This window comes from Anomaloglossus baeobatrachus, chromosome 7 (assembly GCF_048569485.1).
Source record: "Anomaloglossus baeobatrachus isolate aAnoBae1 chromosome 7, aAnoBae1.hap1, whole genome shotgun sequence".
NCBI classification, from domain to species: domain Eukaryota; kingdom Metazoa; phylum Chordata; class Amphibia; order Anura; family Aromobatidae; genus Anomaloglossus; species Anomaloglossus baeobatrachus.
In genome coordinates this window covers 242,875,934-242,901,196 of record NC_134359.1, presented here as the reverse complement: position 1 = coordinate 242,901,196, position 25,263 = coordinate 242,875,934, and the positions used below count along the sequence as shown (strand labels likewise).

Here is a 25,263-nt window from a genome sequence, read left to right as displayed (position 1 = left end):
CTGCGCTGCCCCGCGACCCTGCACCTGGCCAGGCCCCGCAGTCTACCAAACGTACAACAACCCCGGGCCCCGGGACTACCAAAAATCCCCCTACCCACAGAGGGGAAAGAAACATCTCAGCTGCTCCCTGTCATCGCTCCCGGGATCCCCGTACAGAGCAGCGGTGGTGCCCCAACCTCACCACACACCGTGAGTGGCGTCACAAACCGACATCCCAAACCCCAACAAACCACCCCTTTCACTCACGGGCGAGGAGCGCCACTCGAGTCCCCGGATCCAGCCCACCGCTCGAGCCACCGAGCAGCAGCAGCAGCGCCGGACCCGAGCGTGGTGAGCGCAGCGCCCCGCCACCCGTGACAACTTGGCGTCACGAACAGGATCCTACCGTTCTACCGCCTGGTGGAAGTGCGCCTTGTGTCCCGCCGGAGGTGTCCGGCCAAAAATTTTCGGAAGCCGCTATATTGGGCGCGAAAAGTCCCCGTTCGAGCGTCTTTCCGAGCAGTAGAGGCTCAAAAGTCGAAGATCCGCCCCTGAAGAGGAGGTGCCAGAGAGACACCAAGGGGGCACGGATGGCGTCTGGCCACATGTAGACCGCGGTTGTAAAAGCAGGGACGCCAGGACCCTGCGGCCATCTTTTGGTTCCTGGAGGAGGCCACCGCAGCGATGCACCGTCCGACGAGCAACACCGTAGACCTCGCGCCCGGCACCGCAGCGTGGGTCGAGGTCCGGACCGCTCAGCTGCATAGCCGACTGCAGATCCGAGTGCAGCTCCTCTTGGAAGAGTGGGAGGCCGACATGGTGGATGTGGTGGCAGCCATACGGAGACGCGAGGAGGAGGAAGAATTGGACGAGCGGGTAAGCGACCCACGCCCCTGTAGCCCTAGAGGGTCGACCATCGTGGCTGTGGAGCCCGGTCTGCGCCCGCTCACCCTGCTGCCTCCCCCGCTGCCCGTGTTGGCTGCTGCTGCCCTGCCACTAGGCCCGCTACCACCGCAACCAGTAGCGGTACCCTGCCAATCCGCCCAGGCGGGCCGACCTGCAGCCGAGGCCCGTGACCGTCCGGCACTGCTCCCCTGGAAGATGCCGAAAGCCGAGCCCGTTAGCGGAGATGCCCCGGAGGCACACCCAGTGACCGTGCCTAGGCCCGCGCCGACTCCGACAGCCTGCCCCGTACGGGAGAAGACGGAGGTCAAGCGGGAGAAGCTCCCTGCACCCATCCCCCACGCCTCAGCTGAGGCTGCACCGGGTCGTTGCTGTAAGACAGCACCCCAGGCCATGACACTGTGGGACCTCCCTCCCCGAGCGCCAGTAGTGGGCAGCATAACGGACGTCTCGCGGGGCCCGACCCGTGCGCAGGGGCCCGCAACAGCCCCTTACTGGGACAGGGAGCCGACACCGTTGGGCCAAGAAATCACGGAGAGAGAGAGGAGGAAGGCAGAGCTGGTAGCCCGCACGATAAGGGAAAAGGAGAACCTCCGCGGGGCCACTTTCCGGGTGCGGGGCCCGAGGTACGAGGGGCAAGTGAAGAGGTTCGACATCCGTAGGGGCTACAGCTTCATTTTTGAACCGGGCTTGGAGGCCGAAGTTTTTATAGCCCGGAGGGACGTAAATGACCACCTGCCGGAGGATCACCCAAGCCGCAACTTGTTCCCCGGTTACCTTGAAACCTATACCCTGCACTGCGGGGAGAGGGGCTGGTTTGCCCTGGTCGCTAGGCTGAGAGGAGGCCAGGAACCCCCGGCACAGACCCAGCCCCCTCCACCGCCAGATGGAGTGGATCTAAAGTGATGGCAGCGGCCCTCCGCTGCAAGTGTCCCCGTTGGGACCACCAGCACCGTTGTGTGATGTTATTGTATGTTGTTGAGTGAAACCGAATGATAAGAAGAAGCAATCAACCGAACTGTGACCAGATTAGCACCGTGATTGAACCGGCCGTTGCCGGCAACTAGACCCCGTTGGGACTTCCTGCACCGTGCGTAAGGAACTACTTATGGACAAGCCCGAGAACTCGCAGGGCAACCACAAACTTGTGGCGTGTAAATAAAATTGTTGGCTTGATACCGTAACCGCCTGCAGAGAGGCTAATTTGGGAGGATGGGCCTGGAGGAAAGGGATGGCCCAGGCCCGCCACTACCGTAACCGGTGGCAATCCTCCGAGGGTTCAGGGGTCCCCATGGACGCGGGTCCCCTGAAAGAGACCGCACCCGCTCGGGCAATTTGGTTCTGGACTGGGGCAAGGGGTGCTGCCCACTTCTTAGGGGCAGCATCAGGGCCAGGTTGTTTGGGTGGGGGGAGAGCGGAAGCCGTACCGTTATAAAATGGTTGTGATGTTACATGTTTTACCGTTTTCTACCTTTTCTCCAGTTGTGAAAATAAAACCGGTGATGGACGAGCAGCCCGCGGACGGTCTGCATTTAACCAAGGGGGAATGTGGCGCCCTGGACAAGCCAGGACGTCACAGGTACTGCAACAACACACCCCACACCTCGGTCAGGAACACCGAAGTCAGACACAAATCCTTGTTGCCTCCCTCCAGGGGCTGATGTCCACACCAGGTGGGGCGGAGCCAGGCGGTTGGCTCCTCCCACTGAGGAGTTCACAGTCCTGGAGGCGGGAAAGAAGAGGAGTAGAGAGTGAGAGTCAGGGGAAGTGGTAGCGGAGGAACCGACTGGCCGTGTCTGGGTACGTGGCCCGGGCACCTGACAGCAAGGTTGGCAGACGGTGGTGACTGTCTGCAGGAGAGGCCGATTGACTCACAACCGAAAGGACCGGGGACGGGTGGTGCCCCTCCGGTACCGGATCGGGGAGCGAAGAGAAGCCAGCACCATTCGGCAGGGCCTACGAACCCCGACCAGGCTAGGAGTCGCCGTTAAACTGGTCAAATCCGTCAGCAACGGGAACCTCCGGGGTTTCCCAGCAGTAAAGACCTGACTGAAGGCAACCGTCCAAACCGTGAGGGAGAGAAAGCTACCGCCAGAACTAGAGCTCCCAGGGCCAGAGCCTGCGGGCAAACAGGGCTCCCTTAGGCAACCAACCGCTGGGGAGCGGGTTACCGGTGGGAAGCCATCGGGGCCGAGAACATCATACCGGTGCAGGGAGAGACAGTTACCGCCAACCTACCGGGGGTGACCGTCGTAGCCGTCTGTGGGACTCGTCCATCCAGCCATTTGTTTTACCAAAGACTCCGTGTGCGTTACTGGCTGAGTAAGTACCACCATGCCGTGTGGCACTGCGCTGCCCCGCGACCCTGCACCTGGCCAGGCCCCGTAGTCCACCAAACGGGCAACAATCCCGGGCCCCGGGACTACCAAAAATCCCCCTACCCACGGAGGGGAAAGAAACATTTCAGCTGCTCCCTGTCATCGCTCCCGGGATCCCCGTACAGAGCAGCGGTGGTGCCCCAACCTCACCACACACCGTGGGTGGCGTCAGAAACCGACATCCCAAACCCCAACAAACCACCCCTTTCACTCACGGGCGAGGAACTCCGCTCGAGTCCCCGGATCCGGCCCACCGCTCGAGCCACCGAGCAGCAGCAGCACCGCCGGACCCGAGCGTGGTGAGCGCAGCGCCCCGCCGCCCGTGACAGATGCAGAGTCCTTGACATACCCTTCGTCTTAGACGTACCCCACATTCCCTCGTGCATGCTTTTTATCATTGGATGAAATAAAAGAAGATTTTTACGAAGGGTGACTGCCACCAGTTTTCTTTATTTTCTCATTGGATTTGGATTGCAAGCTGGTGCACCTCCCTGCTTGAGTCTGGTATTAAACTGACTTTGCCTTTTTCTCTTGGAGATTTATAGATGGAGCTAGGTACAGTACAGACCAAAAGTTTGGACACACCTCATTCAAAGAGTTTTTTTTATTTTCAGGACTCTGAAAATTGTACATTCACATTGAAGGCATCAAAACTATGAATTAACACATGTGGAATGAAATACTTAACAAAAAAAGTGTGTTATATTCTAGGTTCTTCAAAGTAGCCACCTTTTGCTTTGATTACTGCTTTGCACACTCTTGGCATTCTCTTGATGAGCTTCAAGAGGTAGTCACTGTAAATGGTCTTCCAACAGTCTTGAAGGAGTTCCCAGAGATGCTTAGCACTTGTTGGCCCTTTTGCCTTCACTCTGTGGTCCAGCTCACCCCAAACCATCTCGATTGGGTTCAGGTCTAGTGACTGTGGAGGCCAGGTCATCTGGCGTAGCACCCCATCACTCTCCTTCTTAGCCAAATAGCCCTTACACAGCCTGGAGGTGTGTTTGGGGTCATTGTCCTGTTGAAAAATAAATGATTGGCCAACTAAACGCAAACCGGATGGAATAGCATGCCGCTGCAAGATGTTGTGGTAGCCATGCTGGTTCAGTATGCCTTCAATTTTGAATAAATCCCCAACAGTGTCACCAGCAAAGCACCCCTACACCATCATACCTCCTCCTCCATGCTTCACAGTGGGAACCAGGCATGTAGAGTCCATCCTTTCACCTTTTCTGCGTCGCACAAAGACACAGCGGTTGGATCCAAAGATCTCAAATTTAGACTCATCAGACCAAAGCACAGATTTCCACTGGTCTAATGTCCATTCCTTGTGTTCTTTAGCCCAAACAAGTCTCTTCTGCTTGTTGCCTGTCTTTAGCAGTGCTTTCCTAGCAGCTATTTTACCATGAAGGCCTGCTGCACAAAGTCTCCTCTTAACAGTTGTTCTAGAGATGTTTCTGCTGCTAGAACTCTGTGTGGCCTTGACCTGGTCTCTAATCTGAGCTGCTGTTAACCTGCGATTTGTGAGGATGGTGACTCGGATAAACTTATCCTCCTCAGCAGAGGTGACTCTTGGTCTTCCTTTCCTTTGGCAGTCCTCACGTGAGTCAGTTTCTTTGTAGCGTTTAATGGTTTTTGCCACTGTACTTAGGGAGAGTTTCAAAGTTTTCCCAATTTTTTGGACTGACTGACCTTCATTTCTTAAAGTAATGATAGCCACTCATTTTTCTTTACCTAGCTGCTTTTTTCTTGCCATAATACAAATTCTAACAGTCTATTCAGTAGGACTATCAGTTGTGTATCCACCAGACTTCTGCACAACACAACTGATGGTCCCAACTCCATTTATAAGGTAAACCTGACAGGGCACACCTGTGAAGTGAAAACCATTTCCGGTGAATACCTCTTGAAGCTCATCAAGAGAATGCCAAGAGTGTGCAAAGCAGTAATCAAAGCAAAAGGTGGCTACTTTGAAGAACCTAGAATATAAGAGATATCTTCAGTTGTTTCACACTTTATTGCTAAGTATTTCATTTCACATGTGTTAATTCATAGTTTTGATGCCTTCAATGTGAATCTACAATTTGTAGAGTCATGAAAATAAAGAAAAGTCTTTGAATGAGAAGGTGTGTCCAAACGTTTGGTCAGTACTGTATGTGTTAGGTATTGGTGCCTGACTATTATCTCCTTTGTGGATCCACTTTTAAAATTGTTAGTATAGCTGGTGTAAAAAATTCTCCAATTTCTACTGATTTCCGGAAAAGCTCCATGATGAATTGGGGTGTTTTTTCCATAGGTTATCAATAGAGATGAGCGAGTACCATAATATTCGTAATCGCTATACTCGTAGTGAATAATTTGTAATATTCGTGTATTCGTCCCGAATAGTGAGTACAATGGAAGTCAATGGGAAATGTGAGTAATTTTCTGCTGGACCCAACAGAGAGGTTTGGGGGCCTGAGGAAAAGGCTGAAATGGATGGGAAAGTGATTCATACTCACCGATTGCGGTATGGTTGTCACACTGTTCCTGTGGCCTCTTATTCTTCTTTCCTACCCGCTCATTAGGCTCATTACATACTCACTGCTTTCCCCAACCACCGGCGTCTGTGATTGCTTGCATTTAGACCCGCCCCCATGCTGAGTGACAGCTGTCTGACTGCAACCAATGAAAGCCACCGGTAGGAGGGTCTATATCATAAAGTTAAATAAATAAATAATTTAAAAAAACGGTGTGCAGTCCTCCCCCAATTTTGACACCCAACAAAATAAAATAAAGCCTCCCAGCTGAGAGCTGGTATTCAGATCGGGGAGACCAATGTTATTGGGAGCCCCCCAACCTAAAAAAAATAGCCAGCAGCCGCATCCATTAGATGTGACAGTCCCAGGACTTTACCCGGCTCATCCACAGCTGCAGCAGCACGTAGCCAGAAATACTCAGTTCTGGAGTTGCCCATCATCTGATAGCGGCCGCGGCTGGATATTGCACATCTGCCTCCTATTGATTTGAATGGGAAGCCATTGTGCAGTATTCGGCAATGGCTACTATCAGAAAAAGGGCCTGCTCCAAAACTGAGCATTTCCAGCTACAGGCTTCTGCCATTGGCTCCAAGAGCAGCTGATCGCGAGGGTTCCATGTGTCGGACCAAGGATAGGCCATCAATGCAAAAGTTGTGGACATCCTCCATAACTTTGAATTCAATAACGCTTTGGCTTGATGGTATATTGGAGGGGCAGTCCTTTCTATGTATGCATGTATCATTCTGCTTGGATTATTTATTTCTAACCTACATGATTAGACGTTAGATGGTTCTTAATCCACTAGAAACTTTACCTCTTTCAAGATTGCTACCTAAATTTACTGGTATTTACCTGGCACCAACATATTCCACTGTGCAGTACAGAAACTGTCACCATTCAAACAATATTTGAGATCTATATAATGCAAAAATTGATGTCAAATTTAGAGTAGTGACTTAATTGCATACTAAAATGTGGGCTACGCTGTAATATTGACTCTGGAATAGAAGATGATATTATGTTTTTACAAGGATATACCTCTCACTTCAGGTTTATTGCATTGTTATTGTTTCCAAGGCAAGGTTTATTGGCTCTGACTAGATAGTTTTCTGTTATCTAAGCAAGGTGTAAAATATAGCTTCTATATAGTGATTCATATATGGTGGTGGTAAAATGTAAAAACATCCTATAATCTAGTTTTAGATTTTAATACGCTGCAAAAAAAATACCTTTTGTTTTAATTAATTTGTGAAGGCCACATGTTGCAAGTGCACATGTGTATTGAAAAAGTATTCATACCTTGAAAGCTTCCCTTATTTTTTCACATTATACCCACCTAATTGTATTGTTGGGGGATTTTATTTGATATACTGTACCAACATAAAGTATCAAGTATTTGTGCAGTATAAAGGAAATGATTCATGGTTTTCTAAATATTTTAAAAATGTAAATGAGAAAATTGTGATGTGCATTTGTATTCAGCCCCCTGTAGTCTGATACACCTTAAATATAATCCTCAGTGACCAATTGCCTCTAGAGGTCACCTAAGTAATGAATTGAGTCTACCCTTGTGTAATTTATTCTTAGAATACCTACAGCTATCCTGTGAAGGCATTCGAGGTTTGTTTGAGATCAATAAAGATCAAATAGAATAATGAAAACTAAAGGTGGTGTCACACATAGTGACGCAGCAGCGATCACGACCAGCGATCTGACCTTATCAGGATCGCTGCTGCGTCGTTACATGGTCGCTGGTGAGCTGTCAAACAGGCAAATCTCACCAGCGACCAGTGACCAGCCCCCAGCCAGCAGCGACGCGTGGAAGCGTAACTAAGGTAAATATTGGGTAACCAAGGAAAGCACTTCTCTTGGTTACCCAATATTTACCTTAGTTACTAGTGTCCGCCACTCTCACGCTGCCAGTGCCGACTCCCTGTTCCCTGCACTCCTAGCCAGAGTACACATCGGGTTAATTACCTGATGTGTATTCCAGCTACGTATGCAGGGAGCAGGGAGCCAGCACTGGCAGCGTGAGAGCGGCGGACGCTAGTAACTAAAACTGTCAAGATATGGCCATCCACCTAATATGACACCCCAAGCAAGGAGAACACTAATTACAGAAGCAGCCAAGAAAATCTGCAGGAAAAAAGCAGCTGACAAAACGCACATTTTTTTATTGCATTTGCAGGTTTTTCACATGCTTTTTTCCATGCTTCTTTTTTTGCGTTTTTTACTCCTGGCAATTGCGGGGTTCAGGCACTCTTGCAGTTAAAGGACATTTGGTGACATCATGGTCACATGACTATGAAGTCACCAAAGTTCTTTATTTAGTTTTAACCTTGAAATTAAAATGCTGAGGATTCTTAAGAGAGTGGGATCCCAAGACAATTCAAAAGTTCACCCACCCCTAATGCCGGTCCTGTAACAAGGGCTTATTTTTGGAGTAGGGTTTTTATTTGAAGTATACACCAAAAATCCTTCAAAATCATTCCAGGCCTTATTTTTGCAGTAGCTGTTATTTTTGGAGAAACACTATATATATTTGCCCCTTTTAACTAGTTAAATCCCACTGTCAATCTCTGACAGCAGTATTTAATGCATGTCTGCCGGGAGCGCACCGTTCCCTGCTCCCATGATATGATCATGCGGTGCCAATGGGGTTTCATGACAGCTCGGAGTCAAGGATGTCCCTTGTCACTGTCATGACGTAGTTCTTGTCAACGTCAGCGTCCGCATTCATAAAAACCTAGCATTTGTGCTGTAGAGTCTTGCGGAAGAACCGCTCTGTACAGCACAAACGATTGAGTATATCAGTTTCAAGTCCCCTAAGGTGTATAGTAAAAACAATAAATAGTGCAAAGTTTTTTTAAAAAATATGAAAATAATTAAAAAAATCATCAAAAGTTAAAATCTCCCCCCTTTCACCGCATCTAATATATAAAGCTGAGTGTATATGTGTGAATGTGTGTATGTGTGTGTGTATGTCCGCTAAAGGAATCTGCACTGTCGCATTTACAATAACAAAATGTTACACAGACTCCTCATGTGACCCAGGGAACGTCATAGACTATGTTTGGGCGGGAAAATGTAACCCTGCACTTTACAGTTACTGTCCAAACATCCTGCTTCTATTAAACTGAATGGAGGTGGAAGCTACAGGTCATTAATAGTAACTGTGAGTGGTTGCTATAGGAACAAAATAAACTGTTAGTATAAGGCTATGTGCGCATGTTGCGTACAGTCACTGCAGAAATTTCTGCAGCGATCAGAAGAGCACACGTGCGCTTCAAATCGCTGCAGAAAATGTCCGTAGTGAAAAAAAAAAAGCCGATTCCATGCGCTCTGCCTGCAGCTCCTGCCATAGACAGAGCAGGAGCTGCCGGCAAAGCGCACAGAAGAAGTGACATGTCGAAGCGCTGCGCTCTAAGACGCCACGTGTGCACGGCTCTTGCATAATCTTCATAGATTATGCAGGGGATGCAGGACGCATGCAGTTACGCTGCGCTACAAAGCAATGCATGCAATTATGCAACGTGCGCACATAGCCTTAGAAGCTTATGTGTGAGGTAATAAGATGTCGGTGGTGAGACGGATAGAAAGAGACAGACAGACAGATACAGACAGAGACAGACGGGGAAAGAGACAGAGAGATAGAGACAGACAGAGAGACAGACAGAGACAGACGTGGAAAGAGACAGACGGGCAAAGAGACAGACGGGCAAAGAGACAGACCTGGAAAGAGACAGACCTGGAAAGAGGCACATGAGGAAAGAGACAGATGAGGAAAGAGACAGACGGGCAAAGTGACAGACCTGGAAAGAGACAGACCTGGAAAGAGACAGACCTGGAAAGAGACAGCCGGGCAAAGAGACAGACCTGGAAAGAGACAGACCTGAAAAGAGACAGACCTGGAAAGAGACAGACCTGGAAAGAGACAGACAAGGAAAGAGACAGATGAGGAAAGAGACAGACGGGCAAAGAGACAGACGGGCAAAGAGACAGACCTGGAAAGAGACAGACCTGGAAAGAGACAGACGGGGAAAGAGACAGATGGGGAAAGAGACAGCCCGGGAAAGAGACAGCCCTGGAAAGAGACAGACCTGGAAAGAGACAGCCGGGCAAAAAGACAGCCCTGGAAAGAGACAGCCCTGGAAAGAGACAGGCGGGCAAAGAGACAGACGGGCAAAGAGACAAGCGGGCAAAGAGACAGATGGGGAAAGAGACAGATGGGGAAAGAGAGAGACAGACAGACACACACATAGAGACAGACACAGAGGTGGAGACAGATAGACTGATGCAAATACAGACAGAGAGATAGAAAGAGACAGACAAGGAAAGAGACAGACAAAGAGACAGACAGACAGTGACACACATACAGACACTGGGAGAGAGACAGAGAGACTGTTACTATCTTGGGCAACGCCCGGGTACTACAGCTAGTTGGAAATAAAACAATAACAAAATAACAAAAATGCACATTCAGTAATGCCCGATCTATCAAAATATTAAATAAATTAATCTGATCAGTAAACAATGAAAAAGAAAAAAAACTAAAAAAAAAAAAAATTAAGTTTTTGGTGGCAGCAACACTGCAATAAAATGCAATATGATGCAATCAAAACAGCAGTTCAGGGAGCAAAAATAATCCATCACAGAGCCCCAGGTTCCAAAAAATGTGTATGTTATGGGTCTCGGAAAATGGCGACAAAAGCATAATTTTTTTTAAAGAAATGTTTAAAAAAAATAACCAATTAAATAAAAAAAAATGGTTTGTGTGAATTCTTACTGACCTGGGAAATCAAATGTTCCATTTTTACCATATAGGAAACATGGTAAATAAAATCTCAAAAAACTATTTGTGGAATTGCGCTTTTTTGCCATTTCACCGCACTTGGAATTTGTTCTCATTTTGCAGTACAATATATACTAAAATGAATGGTTTCATTGAAAAGTACAACTAGTCCCTCAAAATGCAAGCCCTAATATGGCTATGTTGATAGAGAAAATAAAAAAGTTATGGCTCTTGGAAGAAGGGGAGGAAAAAGCTAAAATGAAAAACAGAAAATCGTCAGGTGATGAAGGCGTTTAGGGGATAAACAGATTCGTAGTCAGATCATGGTCTGGAGTCAAAATGCTTGGATGGTAACAGATAAGAGCTAAAAGGGAGTAAACAAATGGATGGCCAGAATAAAATACAAGGTTCAGCAGCAATAAAACAGCAGAGTAGCACAGGCAACAGGCAGCACAGAATGCTACAACTGGAAGAGTTCTGGGAGAAACTGCTCAGATAAGTAGCTGGGCAATAACCATGATCAGGGAACATCTAAAATAACCCAGCACCTCCTAGAATCAGATTGGACTACTGAGCGTTACTCAACCCAAAGACAGCTCAGTTTGCCCTGATTTTATAGTTTCAGCAAACAGTTGCGCATTGCGTCTGTAGTGCCCAGGGAATGGGGTACTCAGCCCCGGGCAGACTCTGCATGTGGGAATGTTACTTCTGGTGGCCACTGCCTGTTGCCGTGCCCTGAGCCCCATTTGGAAATGGGAGGTATTTACGGGGGGTGAAAGTTATTGTCATGTGACGCCACCTGCGTGTTGCGGTTAAAGATGGAAACTGCCGCTGCTAAACGTAGGTACTCCCAGAGGTGATGGTAATGGCAGTTTTGGTGTTGGGCCCTCCGCAGGTAGGGCAATGTCTGGGAGCTGTGTGAGTGCAGAATGATGGAGACCACACAAGGTTGACTTTAACAGTCTCTACTCACATGGACCCTCGGTGGGCTGGATCTGGTCCCAGGAGTATCAGTGCCAACGTAGTGACCCAGGTTGCTAAAAAAAAACCCCACAAAAAAAACGCCATCTTTCACCACTTTATTAACCGCCTATAAACCCAGGTCCAACGTAATCCACACGAGGTCCCACGATGATTCCAACATTGTAACCTCCCACTGTAACTTCAGGCAGAGGCTGAGCTGCAGCGATCATCAGTGACATCACTCAGGTTAGTTGTGGTCACAGCTGAACCTCTCTCCAGATGTCATCAAGTTTATGTATGGCTACCTCTACTCTATGACATGCAGATCTCATCCGAGAAAATTCACCAAAATTGGAATGAAAACCATAACTACAAAAGAAAGGTAAGTTTCCAGTTGACTGATTGACCAGACTGTTAATGACAAACTCTGCAAGAAGTAAAAATGAGGACCAGTCCTTCTGCTGAGCTGCAATGAAACACGTTAAAAAATTCTCCAATTACTAATTTTTCCTCTTGGTATGACCATTGGTTTCAGGGTGATAAGAAGAGAAAAATAAAAAAACAATAAACTATTTTTTACAAAATGCTCTCCACAATTTGAAGACAACTGGCACTTGTCTATCAGATACAATATTTAGTGGGATTCCATGTAATCTTACTAAGATTGATAAACTACTTGGAAAGTGTTTCGGCATTAGGACTCAGACTACAACCCAAATCACAGTTTTCCTACCAGACAATGGTAATTCAGTAAGGGAATCCATGGACAAGTGAGTCCATGGTCTTTCAGGAAGTGCAATGAAGCCAATTCCTTGTCGGCCAACTATGACGGACTTTAGCATGTGCACAAGTTTCACAAGGTATACAAAATCTTTAATATCATTATGCATGGATTCCCATCAAAAGAGTCTAGCAATAGATTTCTGGGTAGTTGTGACCACTCAATACAGAATCATACATTTCTGCAACAGACATAATCTTAGGTATACAGGGACAAATAATTTGGACTCGGGTAGTGGAAGAAGCCAACAACTGGGCTTCATAGATCTCTGTTTCCAACTCCGAGGATACCATAGAAACCATGATACATGACCAAATGTCAGTTCTTATGTTCTTAAACCCCAGCCTGAACATGATAGAAAAATTGAACGTAGAGAAAAATAACGATCATCTGACCTGTCTTGTGGTCAACCATTTGGCTGATTCAATATAAGCCTAATTTTTATGGTTTGTCATTCCAAAAAATGTCTTCACTCTTCAAATGCTAATTTGACAGCAAGCAACTCACAATTCCAAAACACATAATTTCTCTCAGCGGACAAGAATTTCTTATTGAAAAAAAGCAAATGGTCTCAAATTGGTCAACGTTTTGGAGACTTGAGAAAATACAGCCCCTTCTTCGATTTCAGAAGCATCCTCTTCCACAATTGACGGCTTCTGGAGATCAAGTTGGGTAAGAACAGGAATAGACATAAAACATTTTTTCAATTTATTAAAGACCCCAACAGCATCCAGTGACCAAACCCTAAGATCCTCCTCCTTATGTGTGAGATCAGTAAGACATTTGATGATCTGAAGGAAACCATTAAAGGGAACCTGTCACTGGATGTTTATAATACTCACCTAACGGTCGGTGCAGAGCAGACTGGTCGGATGGGCATCACCGTTCTCCGGGTCCGCGCCTCCTCTTTCAGCCATCTTTGTCCTCCTTCTGAAGCTAGTGTTGATGATGCGTTCTACGCCATACACATAAGCCGACATTGAGGTCCTGCGCAAGCTCACTTTGACGTGCTCTACCTCAATTTCGGCTAGTGTAGATGACGTAGAACGCGTCACCCACACTAGCTTCAGAAGAAGGAGGACAAAGATGGCCGAAAGAGGAGGCGTGGACCCGGAGAATGGAGACGCCCATCCGACCAGTCTGCTTTGCACCGACCGTTAGGTGAGTTTTCTAAACATCCGGTGACAGGTTCCTTTTACATTTTTGTATTAAGTGGCAAACCCTAGAAAACATTGATATTCTTTAAGGTACCAAGGTTGAAACCAATCATTTATGTCCTTTACCTTTCCAGGATCCATTTTAAACCATTCAGCTGAAACAATAAACCCTAGGTATGATATTTCTTGACAGAAAAAGTGCATTTTTCCAACTTAGAGAACAAAGAATTTTCTGTAAGCCTTTTCAAAGCAAAATGGACATGTTCATTGTGTGAATCAAGATCAAGTGAAGAAATTAAAATATTGTCCAGATAAACCTTCCAATTAGTGTTGAGCGAGTAGTTGACTATTTGTACTTGCTATGCTGTTAGCGAGTACTGTCTGCTACTCTAATATTCTTTATGAGTAACGGACGCAATGTAAGTCAATGGGAAATATTTGCTAAGTAGCGAGTAACCCGAGAGCCGTACTTTTCGTGCGAGTAACGAATAGTACGGCTTTTGGGTTACTCGCTACTTTGCAAATATTTCCCATTGACTTATATTGCGCCCGATACTCGTAACGAATATGCGAGTATTGGACAATACTCGCTAACAGCATTGCGAGTATGGATAGTCTACTACTCGCTCAACACTACGTCCAATACAATCAGAAAAATATTCATAAATTTTTGAAAAACTGCTGATGCATTGGTTTAGCCAAAAGACATGACAAGATTTTTAAATAGACCACCAGAGGTTAAAAATACTGTCTTCAACTCAACACCCTCCCAGATGCGTATCAAATTATAAGCCTCGAAGTTCAAGTTTGGAAAACCATTTAGCCCCCGAAAGCTTATAAAGTCATGGCAAGAAATTATTTCAGGAAATGAAGAATTTCTCCCAGACAATTATTAGTATTACACAAGATCTGTTATATACATGTTTATTTCATTTAATAAATGAATAACACAAAAAAAGAGAAAAAAAAAGAAAATTGAACATAATTTCACACAAAATCCCAAAAATGGGCATGAGAAAATGTTGACTCCTTTCCAAAATTGTGGGTGAACAACTTTGTTTCAAGCAAGTGATGCTCCTTCAAACTCCCCTGTGGCAAGAAGCAGGTGTGGGCAACATCACAATTATACCTGAAACCAGATAAAAAGGGAGACGTTGACTCAACATTATGTTTCTTTGTGTGCCACCTAGCATGAAGAACAGAAAGAGAAGAGATCTGTCTAAGGACTTGAGAACCAAAATTAGTAAAAAAAATATCAACAATTTCAAGGTTACAAGTCCATCAACAGAGATCTTGAGTTTCTTTTGTCTACAACCCAAAGTATACAACCCTTGGCACTGTTCCTAATCTCTATGCACGTGGACAGCAAAGAAAAATTGATGAACTGTTGTTGTAATGCAGGATGGTCTGCATAGTGGATAAGCAGCTTCAATCAAGTTCCATAGAAAATGATGTTGTCCTCCAGTCTCGGGGGACATCAGTGTCAGCATCAATTATACATTGACATTTGAATGAAATGAAATGTTATGGCAAGAAACGTAGGAGGACCCAACTGATGAAATAGTAATATAAAAAAAGTTAGATTGCAGTTTGCCAAAATGTATGTAAGTAAGCGAAAATCATTCTGTGATAGTGTGACGCCCTGGGCAAGCCAGGGGTCACAGGTCATCACACCACCACACCCTACACCCCAGTTAGGAACACCAAAGCTAACCAGAAATCCTTGTTGCCTTCCTCCAGGAGCTGGTGTCCACACCAGGGGGTGGGCCAGGCGGTTGGCTCCGCCCACCGAGGAGTTCACAGCCCTGGAGGCGGGAAGAACCAGGCAGATATGGTTTGGAGTTTGAAGTTGAAGGAAGTGAAGTGGTAGAGGAGCTTAGGAGAGAAGCTGAAGTAAAGTGAAAAGTGACAGTAGTAAAGCCTGAAGTTGGTCCGGGTGTGTGCCCCGGACAGTGACAGCAAGGTCAGCAGACGGCGGTGATAGTCTGCAGGGGTGACTGCTCGGAGGTTGCTGGAAGGACCGCGGACGGGTAGTGGCCCGGCGGTCTGGAGCAGTATACGAAGAACAGTCAGCACCAGGGCAGGGGCCTTTCGGATCCCGGCAAGGCTAGGAGTCACCATAATTTGCCAAATCCGTCAGTGAAGGGGACGTCTGTCTCCAAACAACCAAGTCCCGATTGAAGGCAACAGTCCGACCGTTACGGAGAGACACCGCCACCGCCAGGGCACCAGTTTCTCAGGGCCAGCGCCTGCGGGCAAAGTAGGGCTCCTCCGGCCCATATTCAAGCCGGGGAGCGGGTTACCGGTGGGAACCCATCGCAACCATCATCAACTTAGGTGCAGGACAGAGGGACCGTCACCGTCACCTACTGGGGAAAGCAAGTGCAGCCGTCCGTGGGAACCGTCTTTCCAGCCGTGTGTTTTACCGAGAACTGTGTCATCATCTCAGGCTGAGTGAGTACCACAGTGCCGCAAGGCACAGCGCTGCCCCCGCGTCCCTGCGCCCACCAAGCCCTGCATCTCCCACCTCATCACTGGGCCCCGGGATCACCAACCTCTACCCACGGAGGGGCAACACAACAACTGGCTGCTCCATACCATCACTCCCGGGATCCCCATACAGAGCAGCGGTGGTGCCAACAAATCACCACAACCGTGGGTGGCGTCACGGACAATAAACTATCCCAAATCCCAATCCCCTTTCACTCACGGGCGAGGAGCGCCGCTAGAGTCCCCGGGATCCGGCCCATCGATTGAGCCACCGAGCAGCAGCAGGCCGCAGCAGCCGCAGCAGCCGGACCCGAGCAGTGGGAGAGCGCGGCGTCCCCTCCTCCGCCCGCGACAATAGCATCTTGTGGAGAGATGAGACATAGATAGAGCTTTTTAATAAAACACGTCATTCTACTGTTTAGCAAAAACAGAATGAGGCCTACAAAGAAAGAACACAGTACCTACAGTCAGATATGGTGGAGACTTAAATATGTTTTGGGGTTGTTTGCTGCCTCTGGCATTGAGTGCCTTTCATGTTTGCAAGGCACCAAGAAATCTGAAGATTAACAAAGGATTTTGTGACTGGCGCTCTATGCACATCTCATCTGTGTGAATGTCTAATACCAGCAACTACCTCCTCCATGAAATGGTAAACTGTGAGTGGTTGTCTCATCGGTATTCTGCACCTGTGTTGCCCCCTGCCTTTATCATGGGTGGTCAGCTGCATCCTGCTAGTGCATTTGCTATTTGACCTTTTGTTGACTAATGGCTGTATCTGGTGAGTTTTTTTTTTACTGTTTTAATTTATGTCCTTTTCTGTGAATCATCCTGTCAATGGCAATAATTTGAATGGGTACTTTCATATTTTTGCAACCAGTACTGAATCAATGAAATTAGCTGCAGACTCAAGGCTGCTTTACACCAGACAATCTATCGTGCGATAGATCGTCGGGGTCACGGTTTTTGTGACGCACATCCGGCATCGCTGGCGATGCCGGCCTGTGTGACACCTCCTAGCGATGGAGTATCGCTCACAAATCGTGAGTCGGGTACTGCTTGCTAGGTTCCCTAATATCGTTTAATTTAGTTGACCATCGTTTCCGTGGTAGCACACGCCGCTCCGTGTGACACCACGGGAACGATGAGCAGCTCACCTGCCTCCCGCGTCCGCCGCCGGCTCTATGTGGAAGGAAGGAGGTGGGCGGGATGTTTACGTCCCGCTCATCTCCGCCCCTCCGCTTCTATTGGCCGGCGGCCGTGTGACGTCGCTGTGACGCCGAACGTCCCTCCCACTCCAGGAAGTGGACGTTCGCCGCCCACAGCGAGGTCGCACGAGAGGTAAGTATGTGTGACGGGGGTTACTGACTTTGTGCGACACGGGCAGCGATTTGCCCGTGACGCAAAAAGGACGGGGCAGGGTACGATCGATTGTGAAATCACACAATCGGTCGTACCGTGTAAAGCAGCCTTCACAGTCAATGAAAGTGAATGCTGATAATGAAAAAGCAGTACTATATCTGAGGAGTAAAAAGGTACCTGGATATCTGGGTAAACTCCTCGATAATCACCCAGTGCCAAGCAGTCCTTAAAGGGTTATTCCCATCTTCAAATATCCCAATATGTAGTAGGTATAATAATAATATTAGCAAATACCTCCAACTAGAAATGTAGTATAGTTCTTCTGATTCCCTATTTCACTTACCTCATATTCAGGGCATTGCAGGACCTTAGGTATCCATGGATATGAACACTAGCAAGTAAGTAACTGAGACTATACCTGTGGTTGTAACCATGGATACCTAAGGTCCTGCAATGCCCTGAATATGAAGTAAGCAATATAGTAAATTAGGAGAACTATACTACATTTCTAATTACAGGCATTTGCTAATATTATTATTATTACACCTACTACTTATTGGAATAAGATCTTGGAGATGGGAATACCCCTTTAAGGAAATGTTCAGAGTGAAAAAAAATAAAGTCAGAATCCTAGATTGTGACGTCGTCTCCCCTCAAGTAACATTGAGTTGGCTATTCCTACTTTCATAGACGCCCCCTCAGGTAAGTGGATTAACTTAAGAGGAATGAATGAAACCCACTGTCATATATCATGTCTCTCCCGAATTCTTTGGTCCTTATTGATAGCCTGATTCATGGTCTCCCCCAATGAACAAGGTTGAGTATGCAGAGCCAGAGCGCTGTTAAGAATATTCAAAAGGCCTCTGTGGAACTAAGGCTTTAGAGCTGCATCATTTCATAGGGCTTCAGAAGACTATTTTCTGAGACGTAGTCAGATAATGGTCCAAGGTCAGGATTGTAAGGGGGTCTAAAGCCTGCTTTACACACTTCAATAGATCTTTCAATCCGTCGTCGGGGTCAAGTTGTAAGTGACGCACATCCGGCATCGTTCGTGACGTATTTGCGTGTGAAACCTACGTGCGATCGATATTGAACGCAAATACGGTGATCGCATACACGTCGTTTATTCCTCATACATTGGACGTTTGGTAGTACGAAACTAGTCAATTGTAACGTGTGACATCCCTCATGCGATTTTGATGTCTGAGGCTATGTGCGCAGGTGTGCGCTCTGCACCGCAGCTTAAAAAAGGTCTGCTTCAGAGCGCAGCTTAAAAGCTGCGTTCTGAAGCGCCTCACAATGTCTGTCATTCACTAATCTCTGTCAGTCGGTCACTATCTCTGTCCCTCTCTCTCTGTCCATGTCAGTCTATCCCTCTTACCCCCTCTCTCATACTCACCGATCCCCGATCCCCGGCACTGCACGGCATTCACACTGCTCCAACGGCTTTTACTGTTTTGAAAAAGCCGGCCGCCCATTAAACAATCTCGTATTCCCTGCTTACCCCGCCCACCGGCGCCTATGATTGGTTACAGTGAGACACGCCCCCCACGCTGAGTGACAGGTGTCACACTGCACCCAATCACAGCAGCCGGACATGGAGGGCTTTTTGGGGCTGATTAAAGTGGTTAACCAGGGTATATGTTTGTGTTTTTTATTCCTAATAAATGATTTTTTTTGGGTGTGTGTGTTTATTTACTGTAATTTACAGATTAATCATGGAAGGTGTCTCATAGACGCTTAACATGATTAATCTAGGACTTATTGGCAGCTATGGGCTGCCAATAACTCCTTATTACCCCGATTTGCCAACGCACCAGGGCAAATCGGGAAGAGCCGGGTACAGTCCCAGAACTGTCGTATCTAATGTATGTGGCAATTCTGGGCGGCTGTTGGCTGATATTGTTAGGCTGGGGGGCTCCCCATAACGTGGAGCTCCCCATTCTGAGAATACCAGCCTTCAGTCGTATGGCTTTATCTGGCTGGTTTTAAAATTAGGGGGACCGCACGCCGTTTTTTTTAATTATTTAATTATTTATTTCACTACACAGTATAGACACGCCCACCGGCTGCTGTGATTGGGTGCAGTGTGACACCTGTCACTCAGCGTGGGGGGCGTGTCTCACTGTAACCAATCATAGGCGCCGGTGGGCGGGGTAAGCAGGGAATACGAGATTGTTTAATGGGCGGCCGGCTTTTTCAAAACAGTAAAAGCCGTTGGAGCAGTGTGAATGCCGTGCAGTGCCGGGGATCGGGGATCGGTGAGTATATGAGAGAGGGCTGCTCAATTCAGTTACTCAGGAGTTTAGCGGTCACCGGTGAATCCTTCACAGGTGACCGCTAATCAGGACGCGACACAGACAGAGCCGCAGCATGACCGTGAAGTCGGGTGAAGTTCACCCGAGTTCATTCTGATCGTGCGGCTCTTTCTGTGTCTGCTGTCAACTACCATTCACCGCTGCTACACGGCTGTCTGTGTCTGCTGTCAGCGGCCATGTAGCAGAGCTGAATGGCAGATGACATAGTAAAAACGCATCCCTACACATTACACACGCTTGTCAAGTCAATAAATAAAAAAAAAAAAGGTGCCCAATGCATACGTCACAGAACACATGATCTAAAGGATCGCACACAAAATTGATCAATTTAACATAGACTACTAACGCTCGTGTGACAGCAAATGAACGACCTACGGGCAATCTCATTCAATCGCATATGCGACCTGGGCGTGTCACATCGCATACGAGATCGCACACCTAATTGTAAGGTGTAAAGCTGGCTTAAGACTCTGCCACCCGCCCAGAAGTTAAGCACTGTGTGTATGTAAATTGAAGGTGTATGTTATGTGTTTTATGGCCACTAGATGGCAATGTTGCACAGATCGCTTACCTGGTAGAAAACGGGTTAACTGCAGGGAGAAGTGTAGCTGTAAAAAGGGCAAGTAATAGGAAGTGAACAGGAGAGTCCCCAGGAAGGAGAAAGACTAAATAAGCCCCCAAAGATACTGATTAGTGCTGATTCTCAGGGTCAAACCCATAGCAAGTCTGAAGATATTGCGTTCCCCACTGGAGTAGTAGTCCAGACGGTGGGAGCAGTGGCTGTCCCTTGGAAGAAAATCCCAACGATTCAGCTGCTGCAAGTTGACGATCAGTGTGTCCCTATTATGAGTGGGAGCCAATGTGGGTGCAGTGAGCGAGCCTGCCATGGATGGCAATGTTAGAGCAGGGGATGAGGGACCGAGAGGAGCTTATGGAGTCCCAGATGCCAGGGGAGTGGTCAGCCAGCAAATTACAAGAAGTAGTGAAGACCAAAAGAAACTCCACTGAGGTAAGAAGCAGCACCCTCAGGGTGCAGAATAGTGATGATGTGGATGGTGTGCAGAAGTTATTAAGTAAAGTTGTTGGAAAGAAATCCCCTGTGTCCAAGTTATTGACTCTGAGGATGGATGGACTGGTAAATGTACTGTTATACAAAGGAGCAGTGACTGGGGCTTGAGGGGTTAATGTCTGGCTGACCTGTGGCCTAGTAACCCCTGTGTAGGCAACTACCATAACCCCCACTAGCCACCCCAACAGGATAATAGGAAGATACATTGTGGATACAGAGAGTAAACTGTGGAGTGGTCAGGTCACTGTCCGGTGTCAGAATACCAGGGGAATAAGTCATGAATGCAGGGAGTAAACAGAGGCGTAGTCAGGTAACGGTCCGGGATCAGATAGCAAATAACAAGCAGAACACAGGTACACTTTGGAGGCCAACAGCACCACTCTAAGGGGTACTTTGCACGTTGCGACATCGCTACTGCGATGTCGTCGGGGTCAAATCAAAAGTGACGCACATCCGGCGCCAGTAATGACGTCGCAACATGTAAAGCCTAGATGCACCGATAAACGATCGCAAAAGCGTCGTAAATCAGTGATCCGTGTAGTGTCCATCATTTTCATAATTTAGCTGCAGTGACGGGTACGATGTTGTTCCTCGTTCCTGCAGCAGCACACATCACTGTGTACGAAACCGCAGGAGCGAGGAACTTCTCCTTACCTGCCTCCAGCGGCTATGCGGAAGGAAGGAGGTGGGCGGGATGTTTACGTCCCGCTCATCTCCACCCCTCCGCTTCTATTACTAAGTGCGTGCGAAGCTGCCGTATCGATAATGTTCTCTACGGCAGCTATCACAAGATATCCCATGTGCGACAGGGGCGGGTACTATCGTGCTCGGCATGGCTAGCATCAGCAGCGTGCAAAGTACCCCTAACAGAATGTTACAACTAGCAGAGATCTGGGAGAGACTGCTCAGCTACTTGGCTGGTCAATCACAGGGAACAGGGAAAATCTAAACAACTCAGCACATTCTAGAAACCGGTTTGGTCGACTGAGCTGTTATTCTGACAGCTCCGCACACTCTGATTCCATAGTCACAGCAGATAATCACTCATTGCGTCCTAGATACACTGAGCAGAGTAATTGTTATTTAAGGTATAAAAACCCAATGATTGCTATTAAATCCCAGCATCTATGATTAATACATTTTCTTTCGCTTGGTTGAGCAGTTATTATTAATAGTAATGAGAATGTGCGACCACCACTCATATAGACTTTACAGAAAGCAGTAATTCCACATGCTCAGTACTGCTTTGCTTACACAGAGAGATCAGGACCTCTGTTCTTGTGATCGATGATTAGCCATATTTCGACTCTCAGTGATCATACCTTTACCACCAATCCTACGGATAAGAAATATTTAAATGTTAACTGACTCTTAAATTGTTAAAGAATAACTGTTTTAATTTTTGTTTCATTTACAACAGTAATATGGAACTATGTAACATTTCTTATCAGCCAAATATGCTTCTTTCTCTGTCAGAATTGATCAGTCATTATCAAACCTCTTAATTCGATGTAAAATCTGTATTCAGTAAAAACTTTGCATTACTGAGATAGGAGATGGCAGTTGTTACTAATGAGATTCTATGATGAGAGGAGGAGCTAGAGAAAGAGGGAGGAGCTATATGCAGAGGGAGGGGCTAGATTCAAATGGAGAGCTAGAGGCAGAGAGAGAAGCTAGAGGCAGAGACAGGAGCTAGAGGCAGAGGGGGGAGCTGGAGGCAGAGGGAGAAGCTAGAAGCAGAGGAATGAGGCAGAGGGAGGAGCTAGCGGCAGAAGGGGAAACTGGAGTAAGGGAAGGAGCTAGAGGGAGAAGCTAGAGGCAGAGGGAGGAGCTAGAGGCAGAGAGAGGAGCTAGAGGCAGAGGAAGGATCTAGAGCCAGAGACATGAGCTAGAAGCAGAGGGAGGAGCTAAAGGCAGAGGAGGAAGCTAGAGGCAGAGGGAGGAGATAGAGGCAGAGGGAAAAGCTAGAGGCAGAGGGAGGAGCTAGAGGCAGAGGGAGAAGCTGGAGGCAGAGGGAGAAGCTGAAGGCAAAGGAAGAAGCTAGAGGCACGGGGAGAATATAAAGGCTGAAGGAGGAGCTAGAGGCAGAGGGAGGCGCTAGAGGCAGAAGAAGAAGCTAGAGGCAGAGGGAGGAGCCAGAGGCAGAGGGAAGAGCTAGAGTCAAAGAAAGGAGCTAGAGGCAGAGAGAAGAGCTAGAGGCACAGGGAGAGCTAGAGCAAGAGACAGGAGCTAGAGGCAGAGATAGGAGCTAGTAGCAGAGGAAGGATCTAGAGGCAAAGGAAGGAGCTAGATGCACAGGGAGAATATAGAGTAAGAGGGAGGACTTAGAGGTAAATGCAGGAGCTAAAGGCAGAAACTAGAGGCAGGGGTAGGATCTAGAGGCAAAGAAAGGAGCTAGAGGCACAGGGAGGGTCTAGAGGCAAATGGAGGAGCTAAAGGCAAAGAGAGAAGCTAGAGGCAGAGATAGTTGCTAGAGGCAGAGGGAGGATCTAGAGCAGGGAAAGGAGTTTGAGGCAGAAGGAGGGTCAAGAGACAGAGGGAGGAGCTATATGCAGAGGAAAGAGCTAGAGGCAGAGGAAGAAGCTAGAGGCAGAGAAACGAGTTAAAGTCAGAGAGAGGAGCTAGCAGCAGTGGGAGAAGCTAGAGGTTGAGGAAGGATCTAGAGGCACAAAGGAGAAGAGCTATAGGCCTGGGGGAGTAGCTAGAGGCAGAGGAAGGAGCTAGAGGCCAGGGAGATAAGCTAGAAGCTGAGGGAGCAACAAGAGGGCGGAGCTATGGAGAACTGTAATTATATATGAGAACCTGCAGCAGGATGTCTGTGTCGGAGTGTAGCGCCTCCCCTTTTAATTCTAAAAGCACCAACTGTCATCTCCTGTGACAGTAATGTGAAAATCTGCCTTCTTCACTGAGCACAGATTTTACCCATGATTTGAGAGTGAAAGATCAGTCCAGTAGGTGAAAAAACAAATTTATCTGATAAGACATAACAAAGTTGTGCTATATTGATTTATAAAAACAATATTAAAACGACAGTTACACTTTAATATCAGATTGTATAGTTTGGATTTCTGGAATTAGCAATAGTTTTTACATCAAACATATAACAAAGACTTATCATAATGCAACTTTTTTTTATCTTTTTAAGTAAAAAAATCAGCTAGTTATACAATTCAATAAGGATAAAGACAAGATTGCATAGAAATTACTTTATTTTTGTAGCAAAAAAGAAATCAGTGTAATTGAATATTTGTGTTATTTACATTACATCGTCTAAGCACTGGTGGGGGTCCAACTGCAGGAACACTCACAAATCCCCTAAAGAAGGAGTGGCAGTGCTAATTACGTTCTAGGGATGGATGGATGGATGGTTGGTTGGATGGATGGTTGAATGGATGGTTGCTTGGTTTGATGGAAGGTTGGATGGATGGTTAGTTGGATGGATGGTTGGATGGATGGATGGATGGATGGTTGGTTGGATGGATGGTTGGTTGTATGGTTGGTTGGATGGATGGTTGGATGGATGGTTGGATGCATGGATGGATGCATGAATAGTTGGATGGATGGTTGGATGGATGGATGGTTGGTTGGTTGGATGGATGGATGGTTGGTTGGATGGATGGATGGATGGTTGGTTGGATGGATGGATGGATGGTTGGATGGATGGTTGGTTGGATGGATGGATGGTTGGATGGATGGTTGGATGGATGGTTGGTTGGATGGATGGATGGATGGTTGGTTGGATGGATGGATGGTTGGATGAATGGATAGTTGGATGCATGGATGGTTGGATGGATGGTTGGATGGATGGTTGGATGCATGGATGGATGCATGAATAGTTGGATGGATGGTTGGATGGATGGATGGTTGGTTGGTTGGATGGATGGATGGTTGGTTGGATGGATGGATGGATGGATGGATGGTTGGATGGATGGATGGATGGTTGGATGGATGGTTGGTTGGATGGATGGATGGTTGGATGGATGGTTGGATGGATGGTTGGTTGGATGGATGGATGGTTGGTTGCATGGATGGATGGTTGGATGGATGGATAGTTGGATGCATGGATGGTTGGATGGATGGTTGGATGGATGGTTGGATGGATGGATAGTTGGATGCATGGATGGTTGGATGGATGGTTGGATGGATGGTTGGATGATGGATGGATGGTCCTGCACAGTAGCTTGAAATGAATACTGCTATGCAGAGATTTGATATGCCATTAGAAAATGAATATTCAAGATGTAAAAATCAAAGCATAAAATGTCAATGTTTAACTTATTTCCACCAGCTCGGTTCATGATTCCTGCGACTAATAAATAGAGTTCATATTAAAAAAAAAGGTAAAGTGCTCATCTAGAGAAATTTTATTTTAGCAATTGTTAAATTTCTCCGTCATTCAGTCTTTTTTTGATGCATGAGAATTGTCAAAGGAGAAGAATCCAAAGATTACAAAATGAGAGTAACCATGAGGATCGCTATTAGTGTCAGGAGGTCCAAACAAGTTCTTTTATTATCTAAATTAAATAAAAACATACAATTATTAAAACTTTAAAATATA

General features: G+C 46.9%; 1 protein-coding gene across 1 annotated transcript in view; it reads right to left on the bottom strand.

The window, feature by feature from the left end:
• Nucleotides 1–23,828: 23,828 nt before the first annotated feature.
• Nucleotides 23,829–25,263, bottom strand: part of LOC142245347 (uncharacterized) — a 60,699-nt gene continuing 59,264 nt past the window's right edge. The window contains exon 17 of the mRNA XM_075317989.1: nucleotides 23,829–25,219. Within this exon, the coding sequence (XP_075174104.1) occupies nucleotides 25,152–25,219 (68 nt within the window). The 3' untranslated portion in view covers nucleotides 23,829–25,151. The remainder of the gene's footprint in view (nucleotides 25,220–25,263) is intronic.